This window comes from Lepus europaeus, chromosome 8 (genome assembly GCF_033115175.1).
Source record: "Lepus europaeus isolate LE1 chromosome 8, mLepTim1.pri, whole genome shotgun sequence".
NCBI lineage: Eukaryota > Metazoa > Chordata > Mammalia > Lagomorpha > Leporidae > Lepus > Lepus europaeus.
Window position 1 is genome coordinate 71,729,925 of NC_084834.1, and position 14,725 is coordinate 71,744,649.

The 14,725-nt window shown below is 38.4% G+C and overlaps 1 protein-coding gene across 2 annotated transcripts in view; it reads right to left on the bottom strand.

The window, feature by feature from the left end:
- GSTCD (glutathione S-transferase C-terminal domain containing) overlaps positions 1–14,725 on the bottom strand; it is a 147,366-nt gene that overhangs the window by 130,474 nt on the left and 2,167 nt on the right. For both annotated transcript variants that reach the window (XM_062199784.1, XM_062199783.1), the window contains exons 2-3: positions 8,122–8,562; positions 6,665–7,132 (exon numbers count right to left, since the gene is read on the bottom strand). In XM_062199784.1, coding sequence (XP_062055768.1) covers positions 6,665–7,132; positions 8,122–8,541 — 888 coding nt within the window. In that variant the 5' untranslated portion in view covers positions 8,542–8,562. The remainder of the gene's footprint in view (positions 1–6,664; positions 7,133–8,121; positions 8,563–14,725) is intronic.

Sequence of the window (14,725 nt, forward strand, 5' to 3'; positions counted from 1 at the left end):
TACTTAATAATGGCCCCAAGCCCAAGGTTAGTGGTGTTAGCTATTCAGACATGCCAAAGAGAAGCTATAAGTGCTTCTTATAAGTGATATGCTCAAAGTTCTAGTTTTAATAAGAAAAAAAAAGATTCATACACTGAGGTTGCTAAGAACTGTGGTAAAAATGAGTCTTCTATTCATGAAATTATGAAGAAGCAAAACAGCTTTGTGCTAGTTTGGCTGGAATACCTCGATCTGCAAAATTATGGTTAAATTCCACAATACATTTTAGTTATGGAGATAAAAAAGGCATTACGTTTGTGTATGCATGTGTAAGAAAAAACACAATACACAAATAAAGATTGGTAGTATCCCTGGTTTCAAACTTCCACTGCGGGTTGTGGAATGCATCACCCATAAATAACAGCAGACAACTGTAGCACTATCAGAGGATTTTTTAAAAAATACAAAACAACACTTATAATAAGGTTTTAATTTATTTAAATTACAAAACTTGAAGCTATCATTCCTGATGGAAAGTTATATCTTTTTGTTTTCACTTGGTCAGATGGTTTCTCCCTAGCACTACACCAAATTTCAGTTTCTTTGAAAATTAGAGTGTTCTTGCTTCTTTGAGAGGCACTGTATGTTGTTTCCATAGAAACCATTATACTATCACAGATTACGACTTATCATTATAGAAATATAAGTAAAAAGGTCAAGTCATAGAAAACCTCTACAAATATATCTAGCATTTAGTACCAAAGCATGGACCTAAAAGGATAGAAAATTAATGAAAATTCACATGTATATATATTGTACTATGTTTTACCTGAACTTTAAGGTTAAATAAAACAAATAATTGATAATAAGGGCAGGGGCTATGTCCAGCCCTCTTTAAATATTGCAAGCACTTAAAAAATTGCCTTGTAAATAATACAAACTCAAATGAAAGAACAAACAATCAAGGATTCATTTATCTCCAGGGACTAATCCTTTAAATTGTGTTTTTCAAACTGCTATTTATGACCCACTGGGAGGTAGTGAAATCAACATAATATGGTCTTTAGAAAATGAAACAGAAAATAGAGAACACATAATATAGCCAGCTATTTTATACTTATAAGCACATCTTTATAATATAAAGATGTACATTTATTTTATACTCGATCATCTTACAAAATGTATCTTCTACAATGAGTTAAAATTAAAAAATTGGAAAAATACTGTCTATTGTAATTCTATTTTGATATTTTTTTATTTTCTTTTGTTTATTTTCTCTATTGGAATTCTGGGAGCCAAAAGGTTTTGTAATTCTTTCCAAATTTTTATTTGCCTGAGAATAGAAAAGGTGATAAAGGAATTGAACTTAAGATGTGATAAATTAATAATATCAAAAATGTTTTTTTCCTCAGTTTTCCTTTACTAGTTTATTATATACACATGACATCTTTCCTTCATTTTCAAATAAGTTGTGGTTAAATAACAATAACTCAAATTCAAGACACTGAGAAGTTTTACCCTGCATGACAGATTACCCAATTTAATCAATATGCCAGGACACTGTGCTAAAACACAAACAACTCAGAGACACTGAACCATAGTCATTACATTCAAGAATATACTTTTAAGAAACAGGCTAATGGAAACTGTGAAAAGAAAATTAAATTTGTTATTAAAAAATGGTTACAGAAAAAAAAATTACCTGGCTCATAACATTAAAACCACTATAAATATTACAGAATTCTTTAAGGACAGGAAACCAAAGAGAATGTGCTCTTAAAGCAGTGAGGGTGGCTGTTGTGGCTCAGTGGGTTAAACTGACACTTGGAACGTCCTCATCCTAAATGGAGTGCTGGAGTTCAGGTCTGAGTCCTGGCGAGACTCCTTCCAATCCAGCTTCCTGCTAATGCACCTGGGAAGCAGTGGTTGATGGCCCAAGTACTTGAGTCCCTGTAACCCAAGTGGGAGACCTGGATGGAATGTCTGGCTCCTGGCTTCAGGCTGGCCTAGGCTTGGCTGTTGGCAGCCATTTGAGAAATGAAAACAGCAAGTGGAAGATCTCTGTCTCTCCCTCTTTCTCTGTTACTCTTTCAAATAAATAAATAAACCTTTAAAGAAAAGGTTAAAAATATCTAAGTATTAGGCTACCAAGATCACAAAGTAAAACCGCAGTTGCTTTGTAGTTAATTGTAATTTGTTTTGTTTTGTTTTTTTTTGTTTGTTTGTTTGTTTTTACAGGCAGAGTGGACAGTGAGAGAGTGAGAGACAGAGAGAAAGGTCTTCCTTTGCCGTTGGTTCACCCTCCAATGGCCGCCGCGGCTGGCGCGCAGCGGCCGGCGCACCGCGCTGATCCGAAGGCAGGAGCCAGGTGCTTCTCCTGGTCTCCCATGGGGTGCAGGGCCCAAGCACTTGGGCCACAGCAGAGAGCTGGCCTGGAAGAGGGGCAACCGGGACAGAATCCAGCGCCCTAACAGGGACTAGAACCTGGTGTGCTGGCGCCGCAAGGCGGAGGATTAGCCCAGTGAGCCAGTGAGCCGTGGTGCCGGCCATTAATTGTAATTTGTAATATAATAGACAGAAAATGTGTCTGAATAAACAAGATGTTAAATCTACCTAAAACATCTCCACCTGTGCATTTCTTGCAATCATTTATTACACAAAATATTTTGTGCTCACTTTATTTCACTCTCCGTCATGCTTACTCTTTTGAAATTATGTCAGAACTCCTAACAATGTAGGTGAGAAAGTATAAGAAGTGAAAAACAGTAATCAACCCATGTAAGTGGAAGTATATTCCTAATTCCCTATTTTTACTTATAGAACAGAATTACTGGGTTAAAACTGAAAACTCTTAGGGGCAGGCAATTGGCACTTCAGCTGAGAAACCACTTGGGATGCCTGCATTCCATATTGAAGTGTCTGGAGGGAGTCCAAGCTCCTCCATTTCTGACTCAGTTTCCTGCTAATGCAGAACCTGGGAAGCAGCATATGATGGTTCAAGTACCTGTGTGGGAGACATGGATTGAGTTCTGGGTTCCTGGCTCTGGTTCCCAGCTATTGTGGGTGTTTGGGGAGTGGAAGAACAGATATAAGTTCTCTCTGATTAATCACGTGGGAGATGTGGATTGAGTTCTGGGCTTCCGGCTTTTGCCTGGCCCTGCCCCAGCTGATGTGGGTGTTTGGGAGTAAAAGAGCAGATAAAAGGTCTCTCTGTCTCCTTCTCTCTCTGCTTTCAAATAGAATAAAACTTTTATAAAAAAGAAAAGAAAATCCCCCAAACTCTTAATAACCTAATACACAGGACAAGATATGGAAAATACAAAATTTATCGTTAAGTAGGTAGTATACATCCTTTTTGAAATATGTCAGAAAATAGTGAGAACCCAATTTGTGTCATGGGGGACACTGAAAGATATTAAATATAAGGATCCTTGTCTAAAAACCAGTTTCTAAAGGAGGAATGATTTTTACTTTAGTTAAAAAATGTGTACCTAAAAATATAATTCAATGTGTTAGAAGTTAAAATGCAGAGAATTAAATCATAAGTGTATAAACTCCCTCTAAAAATTCATAAACTGATAACTTCTGTCTTACAGAAATAATCTTTTAAATAATAATTCAAAAGTGCAGCTGTTTTCCAGTGGCAACTAGAAAAAAACCTAACAATTTTCTACTTTCACAGTTATATATTAGCTATTAGAAGATTCTAGCAAAAGAATTTAAGGAAGAGGGGAACCTAAGAAGTGTGTGTTTTAATTTAGTCCTTTTGAATCCAACCCTACAACATTCCAGAGAGAAAACATTGTCAGGCCACTTCCACAAACAGCTGGGTTAATTTTGCTAGCTGTTACCTACTAAAGAGGAAGAGAAGCTTGGGGCAGATGTATATGGAACACCTCAGCCACTCTACCTGCTATTGTTTTGCATCTTTGGCTTCATTTTTTAGCAGGGCTGGATGTATTTTGTGGTTCTGCTAATTTTGACCCCTGGTAATCCAAACCTTGATTTAGCCAAATTAACTCTGCTTTTCTATGTCCTTGAGTTTATTCCTGTAGCTAAATATTCCTGTGTTCAGTTCCATGCTTCTGATCCAAACCTAGTAACTTGACCTTGATTACTAATCATGAACTTGATCCTGATTCTGAGCATTTAGACTGTCACACTATTCACTTCATGGTGTAACACAAGCCCAAAGGTTTGGCAACATAACTCTATATGAACTAAAATGACTGCTTTTTTTTTAACCCAGGATGACTTAAAGGAAGAAAATATAATAGAAACTGCATCAAGGATTAGACAAAGAAGAATGAATTGCTCACAGCAAATGTGCAGATTCTGGAAAAATACAAGGGGAAAAAGGAAAATATTTTGATAATTAGTTTATAAAAATGTGTCAGAAAGAATTACTTAATCACAGAATATGCATATTAGAAAGAGCTAAGTAAACAGGTTTTTTGTTATTTTAAACGGAGATGAAAGGTTTTTAGCCATGTCAGGTATAAATTTACTCAGTGGTAGTCGGATAGACATCCCAATCTGAGGGGGAAAGTTCTTTCTGAGTAGGCAGTTTCACTTGATTAATCCCAATCAGCTGAATAGAATTTACAATTCAGCTAAAATAAAATCCAAATCAGCTGAAAAGAAGATGGTCCTCTAGATTACAACCTAAAATCACCTTCAGGTAGGTGAATCCAATTCTTATCTGTTCTGTTGAGTTTAAAATCAAATCCTAAGGTCTGTTCTATCACCTTGTTCTCTTTGTAGCACTTACAATTGTTTTATGTAGAAGTTACACATTTGCTCACTTGTTCATTGCTATTTTTCTACTAGAATATTAAGTTTATGAAGGCTAAGACCTTATCTGTTTTGTTCATCACTATATTCCCAGTGCCTACAACAGTGCCTGACATACACAATAGGTTTTAAAAATTTTAAATTAATTTCTCAAATAAAATTCAAAGTGGATGGGCCACTTTGATCCAATTCTTATGAAATTGGAAAAAAAAAAAAAACCATAATTACCCAGGGGAGTCATGAAAACCAAATCTTTCAAAATGTATCAAATGACTAGTCTAATAACAAGTTGGTTATAGAAGGGAGGGGTTAGAGAAAAGAGAACCTAGAAATAATTGGGCTGCAACAAGAAAAAAAAATCAAATAGCTAGAAGGGAGGATTTTGAATGCTGTCATCACATAAAAAGGATATTTGAGGTGATGAATATGCTAAAAACCCTGATTTGATTATACAATGTATACATGCATCAAAACAAAACACTGTACTCTATAAATATGTATAATTATTTTATGTCAATTAAAAACGAAATCTTTAAAATTCAATGTCTTCCCAAATCAGCGCCATGGACACTTGAATTTAAATGGCATTTGAAACTTAAGAAACTAATCAGGGGCCATCATTGTGGCATAGTGATAGTGGATAAAACCACCTCCTGCAATGCCAGCATCCCATATGGGTGCTGGTTTGAGACCCAGCTGCTTCAGTTCTAATCCAGCTCTCTGCTAATGTGCCTGGGAAGGCAGTGGAAGATGGCCCGAGTGCTTGCGCCCCTGCACCTACATGAGAGATTGGGAAGCTCTTGACACAGCCCCAGCTGTTATGGCCATTTTGGGGGTGAACCAGCAGAGAGATATTGATATCTCTCCCTTCCTCTCTCTGTGTAACTCTGACTCTCAAATAAATAAATAAATCTTAAAAACAACTAATCAACATCTTTTTTCAAATCATTTAATTTTGAAGTTATTTTTGTGGCCAATCTTATTTTGCTTCAATTTTGAAGAAAAAAATGTTCTTTAGGGAAATGACAATTTAGAACATTTAGTAGTGAAGTGCCAACCTCCAGGCATGAGATTTTTGTTTAGATTTCATTAGAAGTATTTTCTCATGTGTCGGTAGAGATACTGAAGTGCTGGTGAAGTATAATGAAAATAATATCTGATATTTGTTATCTTAGCAAGGGATAGAGTAAAATGCTTCAAAACAAAATTGCAGCTCTTGAAAACCAATTGGAAGGCTACACTCTCATTTTGTTCTTTTGTCCTCTTCAGAGAGGACTGGGGGAAAAGAGTGAGAGGGAGAGGTAGGGAGGGAAAGAGGGAGTGAGAGAAAGACATTGATATCCCTTCTAGGAAAGAAAATTTTCCATCTACTTGTATTTTATCCCAGAGCATAGAATAGCATGGACTGCTATATTAACCTTATAGAGAAGAAAGAAGCACAGAAGCAAGGCTAAAATATTTCTCATTTGATAAATACGTCGTAAGATTAGTATGTTAAGTGACTACTTAATTATAAAATGTAGCTAACAAGACTTTTAGTTCTAGTTTCTTTAAACACTGGCCCATCGATCACAATAGCAATTGAGAAATTAATAAACATAACAATTATTAAAATTTTAGCAACTCAAAAAGGCATAATAATTATTAACATTTGAGAGCTTCCTATATAATAAACATTGGTTCTTCCTTCACAGCACATAAACTTTCCTTTGTTCCTTATACTGATCCTATTAGAAAGGTATTATTACCTCCATTTTACAGATAAGAAAATGTGACCATTTTAAAAATTGTTCAGGAGCATAATGATAGTAAAAAGTGGCATTAGAATTTAAACGGTCAATTCCAAGGAATGAAATTAATAATAATGTAAACACTGCAGGGAACATCTTACCAGAAAGTGATGGACACAGGGCAAGAGTACGATGTCTGCCAAAGTAAAGTAAAGGCCTTCAGCAAACACATGCTCCAGAGCAGGAAGGTCAGAGGCTTTCGCTTTTCTGATGTGAGAAGGCTCCCTGTTGGTAGGAGCTGGCTCTTCCTGTACAGCGAGCTTTGAGAATGCCACTTTCAGTTCCAGACTCTTGGACGAGGAGTCCAGCTCTTCAGAGGTTTCCTGGGTATGGCTCTCGTTCTTCATTTTTCCCTTAGCATGGGGAGGCCCAGCGTCAGCGGCCTTCTGTTGTTTCAGCTTCTGCCTCCGGAGTTTATCATCGTTATGCACTCTAACAGGTTCGCTGAGCTTTTTCTCTAGCTCGAGGATTTCTACAGGGATAGTTGGGGGCTGGTCAGAAGACTCTCTGAGGAAATTCTCAATAGCCAAAGGGATGGTGAGTTCACATAGCCTGGTCCACTGACTAACCTAAAAAAACAAAACAAGAAATGAAAGGATTTTAACATAGGTTGAAAGAAAACAACTTGTCTGACTGGGAAGCAAAACTGGTTAGAAAATTTAAGGCTTGAGTTAAACCACCTCTATTGTAGGTTTCATGATACATGAAGAGGCCTATTACCATACTTCAGAGTGAAAACATTGAGCAATAGAGGTTAGGCATTCCTGTAGCCAGTTCCTAAATAAATCATTACTTCCCAAAGCCTTCAAAATACAACCATCCACCTACATCCACACATCCACATAACAGCAGGGCTCCCAAAGCATTGCTACTTGAGCTCCTGCTTACATATAAAGACGTTCCCTTTACAAATCTGCCACATTAACAACAACAACCAAAAAAAAAAAAAAAAACCAAAAACATATAAACCAAAGTTATTCTCTTAAAATAATGACTCCAAACTTCATAAATTAGATAATAAATTGTTTTTCAATACCTCACTGAAAATATTGGCGTACATGAAGCGCTACTTTAACTTACTGGTTACTGTTTTTAAATGAAATGATTTTTCCAGGAAGGTAAAATAAATGGTCAATTAAGTATGCTACCACTTTGTAGCTTTATTTTTTTATTTTTTATTTTTTGACAGGCAGAGTGGACAGAGAGAGAGAGACAGAGAGAAAGGTCTTCCTTTTTGTCGTTGGTTCACCCTCCAATGGCCGCTGCGGCTGGCACGCTGCGGCCGGCGCACCGCGCTGATCCGAAGGCAGGAGCCAGGTGCTTCTCCTGGTCTCCCATGGGGTGCAGGGCCCAAGCACTTGGGCCATCCTCCACTGCACTCCCGGGGCCACAGCAGAGAGCTGGCCTGGAAGAGGGGCAACCGGGACAGAATCCAGTGCCCCGACCGGGACTAGAACCTGGTGTACCGGCGCAGCAAAGCGGAGGATTAGCCTATTGAGCCACGGCGCTGGCCTCCACTTTGTAGCTTTAAATAATAGAAGAGCGGCATTATACTTACTTCAGCACAGGCTTTCAAGCAAGTCTTTTTAAAACCCAGAAGTTCCAAAATCTCCTTCTTTGAGGGATCTGCTTCATATGATTTCTGAATTACGTGTCTTAGTACAACAGCAAGTCCTGCTCTACAAAAATTGTCTGGTTGTTCTACTATGGCAGGTAAACAGCAATTCTGCACAATTGGTGGAAGGTCTTGCCTTGATATAATCTGTATTTCAATATCCTGGGATAGCACCTTTCTTAGTAGTGAACTATCTGTACTTTCTTTGGTGAGGACGAAGCATACTTTAAAGATGTTGCAGTCACAGTATGATAATAAAAATAAAGTTACAGATGTATGAAGAGGAAAGATGTATCCTTCGGTTTGGTGAGAAAAGTCCAGATATAGATATTCTTCTGTAAGACTTTTCTTAATGCCTTTCATTTTCTTCTTCCATTGGGTTACCTAAAGCATAAATTGAAATAGTTACAGGCCTTAGAATATAATAATTTAGAAGCTAAAATAGAAGATGAATGTTTCAAAAACCTGTTCTAGAAATCAGTAAGGATTTGTGATATAGATAATGATGCTATAAGAATTTATTCCTGAACACTGAATAAATGGATTGCAAAAGAAAATATTTCCACCCAGTGAAATTAACAGTCTTGGGGCAATTTTACACCCAGTTTCTTTAAAATGAGCATACTTTAGTACTTTGTTATACAAAGCACTCCTAGTTGCTCTTTTCTCTCATACCCCCATAAGAATGGATTAATAACCATTGTTGGCTCTGCCTTCTATATGCAGACTCTAATCTTTTCACACCATTTCCATTGCTTCCACTGTGATTCAAGTCACCATCAACTCCTTGAATTACTGTAATTTCTTACTGCCTCATCTTGTCTCTTCTCATCACAGTAGCCAAAGTGATGCTTTTAAAAATGATGTAACTGGGGCCAGCGCTGTGGCCTAACAGGTAAAGCCTCTGCCTGCAGTGCCAGCACCTCATATGGGCACCGGTTCGAGTCCTGGCTGCTCCACTTCTGATCCAGTTCTCTGCTATGACCTGGGATAGCAGTAGAAGACAGCCCAAGTGCTTGGACCCCTGCACCCACATGGGAGTCCCAGAAGAAGCTCCTGGCTCCTGGCTTTGAATCGGCGCAGCTCTGGCCATTGCAGCCAATTGGGGAGTGAACCAGCAAATGGAGGACCTCTCTGTCTTCTCTCTCTGTGTAACTCTTTTAAATAAGTAAATAAATCTTAAAAAAAAAAAAAAAAAAAAAAGATGTAAAATCATGCTACTACTCAGCTCCAAACCTCCAATGTCTTCTACTCATAGAAAAGTCAAAATTGCTACAATGGCCTAAAAGATCTCCTTGATTTTATCCTCCCTTCATGTCCCTGAGAGTCCATCTCATTGACTCTACTCATTACTTATTGCCCAAGCACATGTGGATTGTTATTCCTCTATAATGCCAGGTTCCCATGTCAGAGTCTTTATACTTGGTATTTCCAGTGCCTAAAACACTACCTCACCTCCTTTCAGGTATTTACTCAATAGCAGCTTCAGACCCAGTCCTTCCCTGGCTACTCTTTTTAGATTGCAAACCCCAAATCCCATCCTACCTAGGAAAAAAATTATATTCCTCTCAATGCTTTCTTTGCCATAGCACTTACCACTGTCATAACATACTAGGTATTTATTGTTTCCCCCAACTAGGATGTTCCATAAGCGCAGAATTTTTGTTTTGGTCAATGCTACACCAAAAACAGGGCTTGCTGTATCTACTACCTAGAATTATTTTATTATTATTATTTATTTAAAAGGCAGAATTACAGAGAGAAAGGGAGAGAAACAGAGATCTTCCACTTGGGCTTCACTCTCTAAATAGCCACAACAGCCAGGGCTGGGTCAGGCCAAAGCCAGGAACCAGGAACTCCATCTAGGTCTCCCACATGGGTGGCAGGAACCCAAGGGCTTGGGCCATCTTCTGCAGCTTTCCCAGGCACATGAGCAGGGAGCTGGGTTGGAAATGGAGCAGCTGGGACTTGAACTGATGCTCATATGAGATTCCAGTGTTGTAGGTGTGGACTTATCCCACAGAGTCACAACACAGGCTCCAAGAAGTTTTGATGAATGAATACATAAATGAACACACACAGACAGACAATTCTGAGGTATAATTATTGATGGAAGTTTTCAAGTCATATTCCTTAAGGGTTTCGTAAGTTATGGTAACTTTTGTTTTGGAATGGCAGAGTGATGGGGGAGAAAGACCCCGAGACAGGGAACGAGATTAAGGGAACTCCTATCCGCTGATTCACTCTCCCAAATACCTGCAACAACCAGGGCTGGGATGGACTGGGCCAAAGCTGAGACTGAGAATTCAATACAAGTCTACAGTGTAGTGGGTAGCAGGGACCCAGCTATTTGAGCCATCACTGCTCGCACCAGGGTCTGTATTAGCAGGAAGGTGGAGTCAGGAGCCAGAGCTGGGAATTGAACTCAATCTTGTCTGGATATGGCACATAGGCACCTTAACTTCCAGGACAATGTCTGCCCTTATCATGACTTTTTATGTTTGATTCATACTTTTTCTGCGTCCAGAAGTTCCTACAATCTAATCCATAAGTTACAGTTCCAAAACTGACACTAGATGGCACTCTTTAAAAGCCTTCACCATGAAGTATGAACCAGGAAGATGGCATATTAAAGGAAAAATTACTTTAAAAGCATTTTAAAAGTACACAGGCAACTTTGTCCTTTAACTGTATTTGAAATGTTAGTGTAGTCTTCAGAAACTCTTTCTTTTTATTCTAAATTCCTTGTTGTCTTTGTTTCTTAATGAAAAGACAAATACAGTTTAAATTTCTTCGTACTCAATATTTTTTCATTAAAGTGCTATAATCCATTACAAGAAGGGGCGACGGTTAGTAAAGTATCACCTTAGAAAATTTTTTATACTCTAATAATCACTATTTCTATATTTTACATTATTTCATTAAAACAACAGATCTCTGCCATGATTGCTTTTTAAAAATATTACCTGAGGAAAAAATTATTTTACATTATTTAAACGCAAACACTTTTCAATCCATAGAAACCATTTTTTCTTCTGAACTTAATTATGTTTTTGGTTTTCATTTGGTACTTAGACCAGAATTTGAAACAAAATACTCAAGAGTACATATTAAATTTCACAGGCAGTAAGAATCAGCCACACTTCCTAGAAGTTTGGCTCCAGAGACTTATTGCTGGTTAATTTACCAATCCTCTAGACTCACTCTCCTGTCAGCAGAACACTATAAAGATCTCTAAGTGCTTCGAGAAGGCAAATTTGAAGAAAAACATGATTAATTTCCTCATCTGCCCAGCAGTCTAGAAAACAGTAATTAAGAGACTATCTCTATTAATACTTTAAAAAAAAAACTGAAAACGGCATGCTACTTTGAAGCTTTTGATTTTATATACCCACACGCGTGCACGCACACACACACAATGTACATGTATATTTCGCAACTTTCCAGGGTATGTAAGAAGCATGAAAATAGACTTTTGCACACATTCTATAAACTCTTCTCATTGTGAGTGCTTAATAAATGCTCACCATCAACACAATATAATAGCAATAATCTGCCCATGGTGATATCCAAACATTAATGAAACGCCTGAGAGAAAATTCAAAGTACTGTTGATTCTTAATATTTTTTCCCAGTATGGTAGTGTTTTTTCCTGGTAGATTAAAAATTTACCTATATGATCTTAGAGTAAAAAAAAATTACTCTTCCTGGGCAATCTCTCCCATTATTTACTATTTTATAGAATATTATTTAGTAAACCTGTATAAATCTGATGTTTTTGCTCTCTACTGTATCTTGATGTTTTTCAAGAGAATGAGACATACCTTCTGCTCTAAGTATATGAATAAAAAAAGGAAAAAGAAACTCCTCTTTTTCCTTCCTCCCTTTCTACTTTGAGAATTTTCAAGTTCAATCATTTATATTCTGAGCTTTAAACAGACAGAAACTACAGAATCAACTTGTGGGTCTCCAGGGCTTCTGGAGCACAACTCTTCTTGTTACTTCATATTACACCCCTGCCAAGCACAGGAGCAACGTCATTTGCCCTGCCTCAGTTTTGACAATTGCCATACTATAACCACTCTGGAGAGTGAGGAAAGCAGAAAACTCACAAACTTCAGGAGGTGAAGAGAGGTAACAGAATTTGTATCTCTTCTCTGTGCATGCCAATTTGCTTGGGAATGTTGCAGAAGAAATATTTAGCTAAAAAGAAAATACTGATGTTTTGGTTTCTTTATTTGGAAATCTTCAAAGATTATTTAATTTATTGGAAAGGCAGAGAAAGAGGGGGGTGGGGTGGGGAGAGAACAAATCTACTATTGGTTCACTCCCCAAATGCCTGCAACAGCCAGGGCTGGGTCAAAGCCAAGGACACGGAAATGCTACTCAGGTCTCCCCTGTAGATGGCAGGGACCCAAGTTCTTGAGCCATCAACTGCTGCCTTCCCGGAGGCACATTAGCAGAAACTAGAGTGGAAGTTGAACCACGACTTGAAACCAGGAACTCTGATAATTAACCACTGTGCCAAATGCCCACCCCTAAAGATATTTTTAAAAGGCTAAATTAGTCACGAGTTTAATACTTGGGCATTTGGGGCCAGCGCTGTGATGTAGTAGATTGGGCCTCTGCCTGCAGTGCCGGCATCCCATATAGGTGTCAATTCCTTTCCCAGCTACTCCTCTTCTAATCCAGCTCTCTGCTGATAGCCTGGAAAAGCACTGGAGAATGGCCCAAGCTGCTTGGGCCCCTGCACCCATGTGGGAGGAATGGAGGAAGCTCTTGGCTTCAGATCAGTCCAGCTTCAGCCATTTGGGGAGTGAACCAGCAGATGGAAGACCTCTCTCTGTCTGTGGCTCTGCCTCTCAAATAAATGAATAAATCTTTAAAAAAAAATTAGGCATTTATATGTTTTGCATGTTCATTCTAATTAATATATTTGACTTCAATAAATTATTGCACATATAAAAAGAGAAACGAGTTTTTTTATAAATGTCTTCTTATCTGCAACCATTTTGCTACTTCACTCTGATAATATGTGTATGAACACACACACACACATACACACAAATATATATGACTCCTACTAGACATCTCCACTTGGTTGTTCTTCTAAATCTGTTCCTTTCTTTAGTGTCCCATTCCAGGTAAAACGGCAACACCATTCACTCAGATGCTTAGGCCAAAAACCCTGTTTTTCCATCATGCCCTGTCATTTCCACCCAAATCTAATTCCCTAGTTCTACCATCTTAAAGTCATCACCAGTTGTCATCAAGACTACTACAAGGGGCTGGCGCCGTGGCTTACTAGGTTAATCCTCTGCCTGCAGCGCCGGCATCCCATGTGGGCACTGGGTTCTAGTCCCAGTTGCCCCTCTTCCAGTCCAGCTCTCTGCTGTGGCCCGGAAGGCAGTGGAGGATGGCCCAAGTGTTTGGGCCCCTGCACCCGCATGGGAGACCAGGAAGAAGCACCTGGCTCCTGGCTTCGGATTGGCATAGCACGGGCTGTAGCGGCCATTTGGGGAATGAACCAACAGAAGGAAGACCTTTCTCTCTGTCTCTCTCTGTTTCTCGCTGTCTGTAACTCTACCTGTCAAATAAATTTTAAAAAGTTAAAAATACTGCAAAACCCTGTAAACTATTTTCTATTACTCTAGACACAATTTTAGTCTTCCTATAATAGGAGGCTAATTGTTCACACCATTATTTTTCAAATTAATAAATCTATTCTAAGGGTCAAATAAATGTAAATTAAGACACAAGATTATCTTTGTAAGCTGAATTGGAAAAAGTGTAAGTGGAACCTGTCCAAACTTGTAAAGCAGCATAGAAATTTCTGTGGGTATTGATATTCAGCCAAGGAACTAAGAATCTTAGATTCTGTATACTTTCCTTGCAAGTAGAGTATTTATATAAGAATTATAAAATAATGGATGAAAGTCCAGACCCTTGAGGCAGAATAAGTTAATTCAAACCCTAGTTCTGGGGGTCAGTGCTGTGGCACCAACATCCCATACGGCCACTGGTTTGAGTCCCAGCTGCTCCACTTCCAATCCAGCTTCCTGCTAATGTGCCTGGCAAAGCAACGGGAGACTGGGCCCCTGCCACCAGGTGGGAGACCCAGAAAAAGCTCCTGGCTCCTGGCTCTGGATTGGCTCAGCTCCAGCCATTGTGGCCATTTGGGAAGTGAATCAGTGGATGGAAGATTCTCTCTCTCTAAAACTCTGCCTTTCAAATAAATAAAAACAAAAGCAAAACCCTAGTTCTTATTTTTAGTAGACACAGAAAAATTTTCCATACCTTAATTTCCTCATTTATGAAATGGGTACAATAGCAGTACTTACCATGTGGAATGCTGTGAGAACCAAAACATGCCTGTCTTACAGTAAGCCTCTACCTAAATACTAGCTACTACTATTTACTTATAATTTAACCCCAAATTACTTATCCATTGACACCATTAAAATACACAGGTGTTTATGAGCAAAACCCAATGGTGCTTTCCATTTCCAAAGTTCTTCCCAAGAAAAATAAGGGATTCATGTTGAAT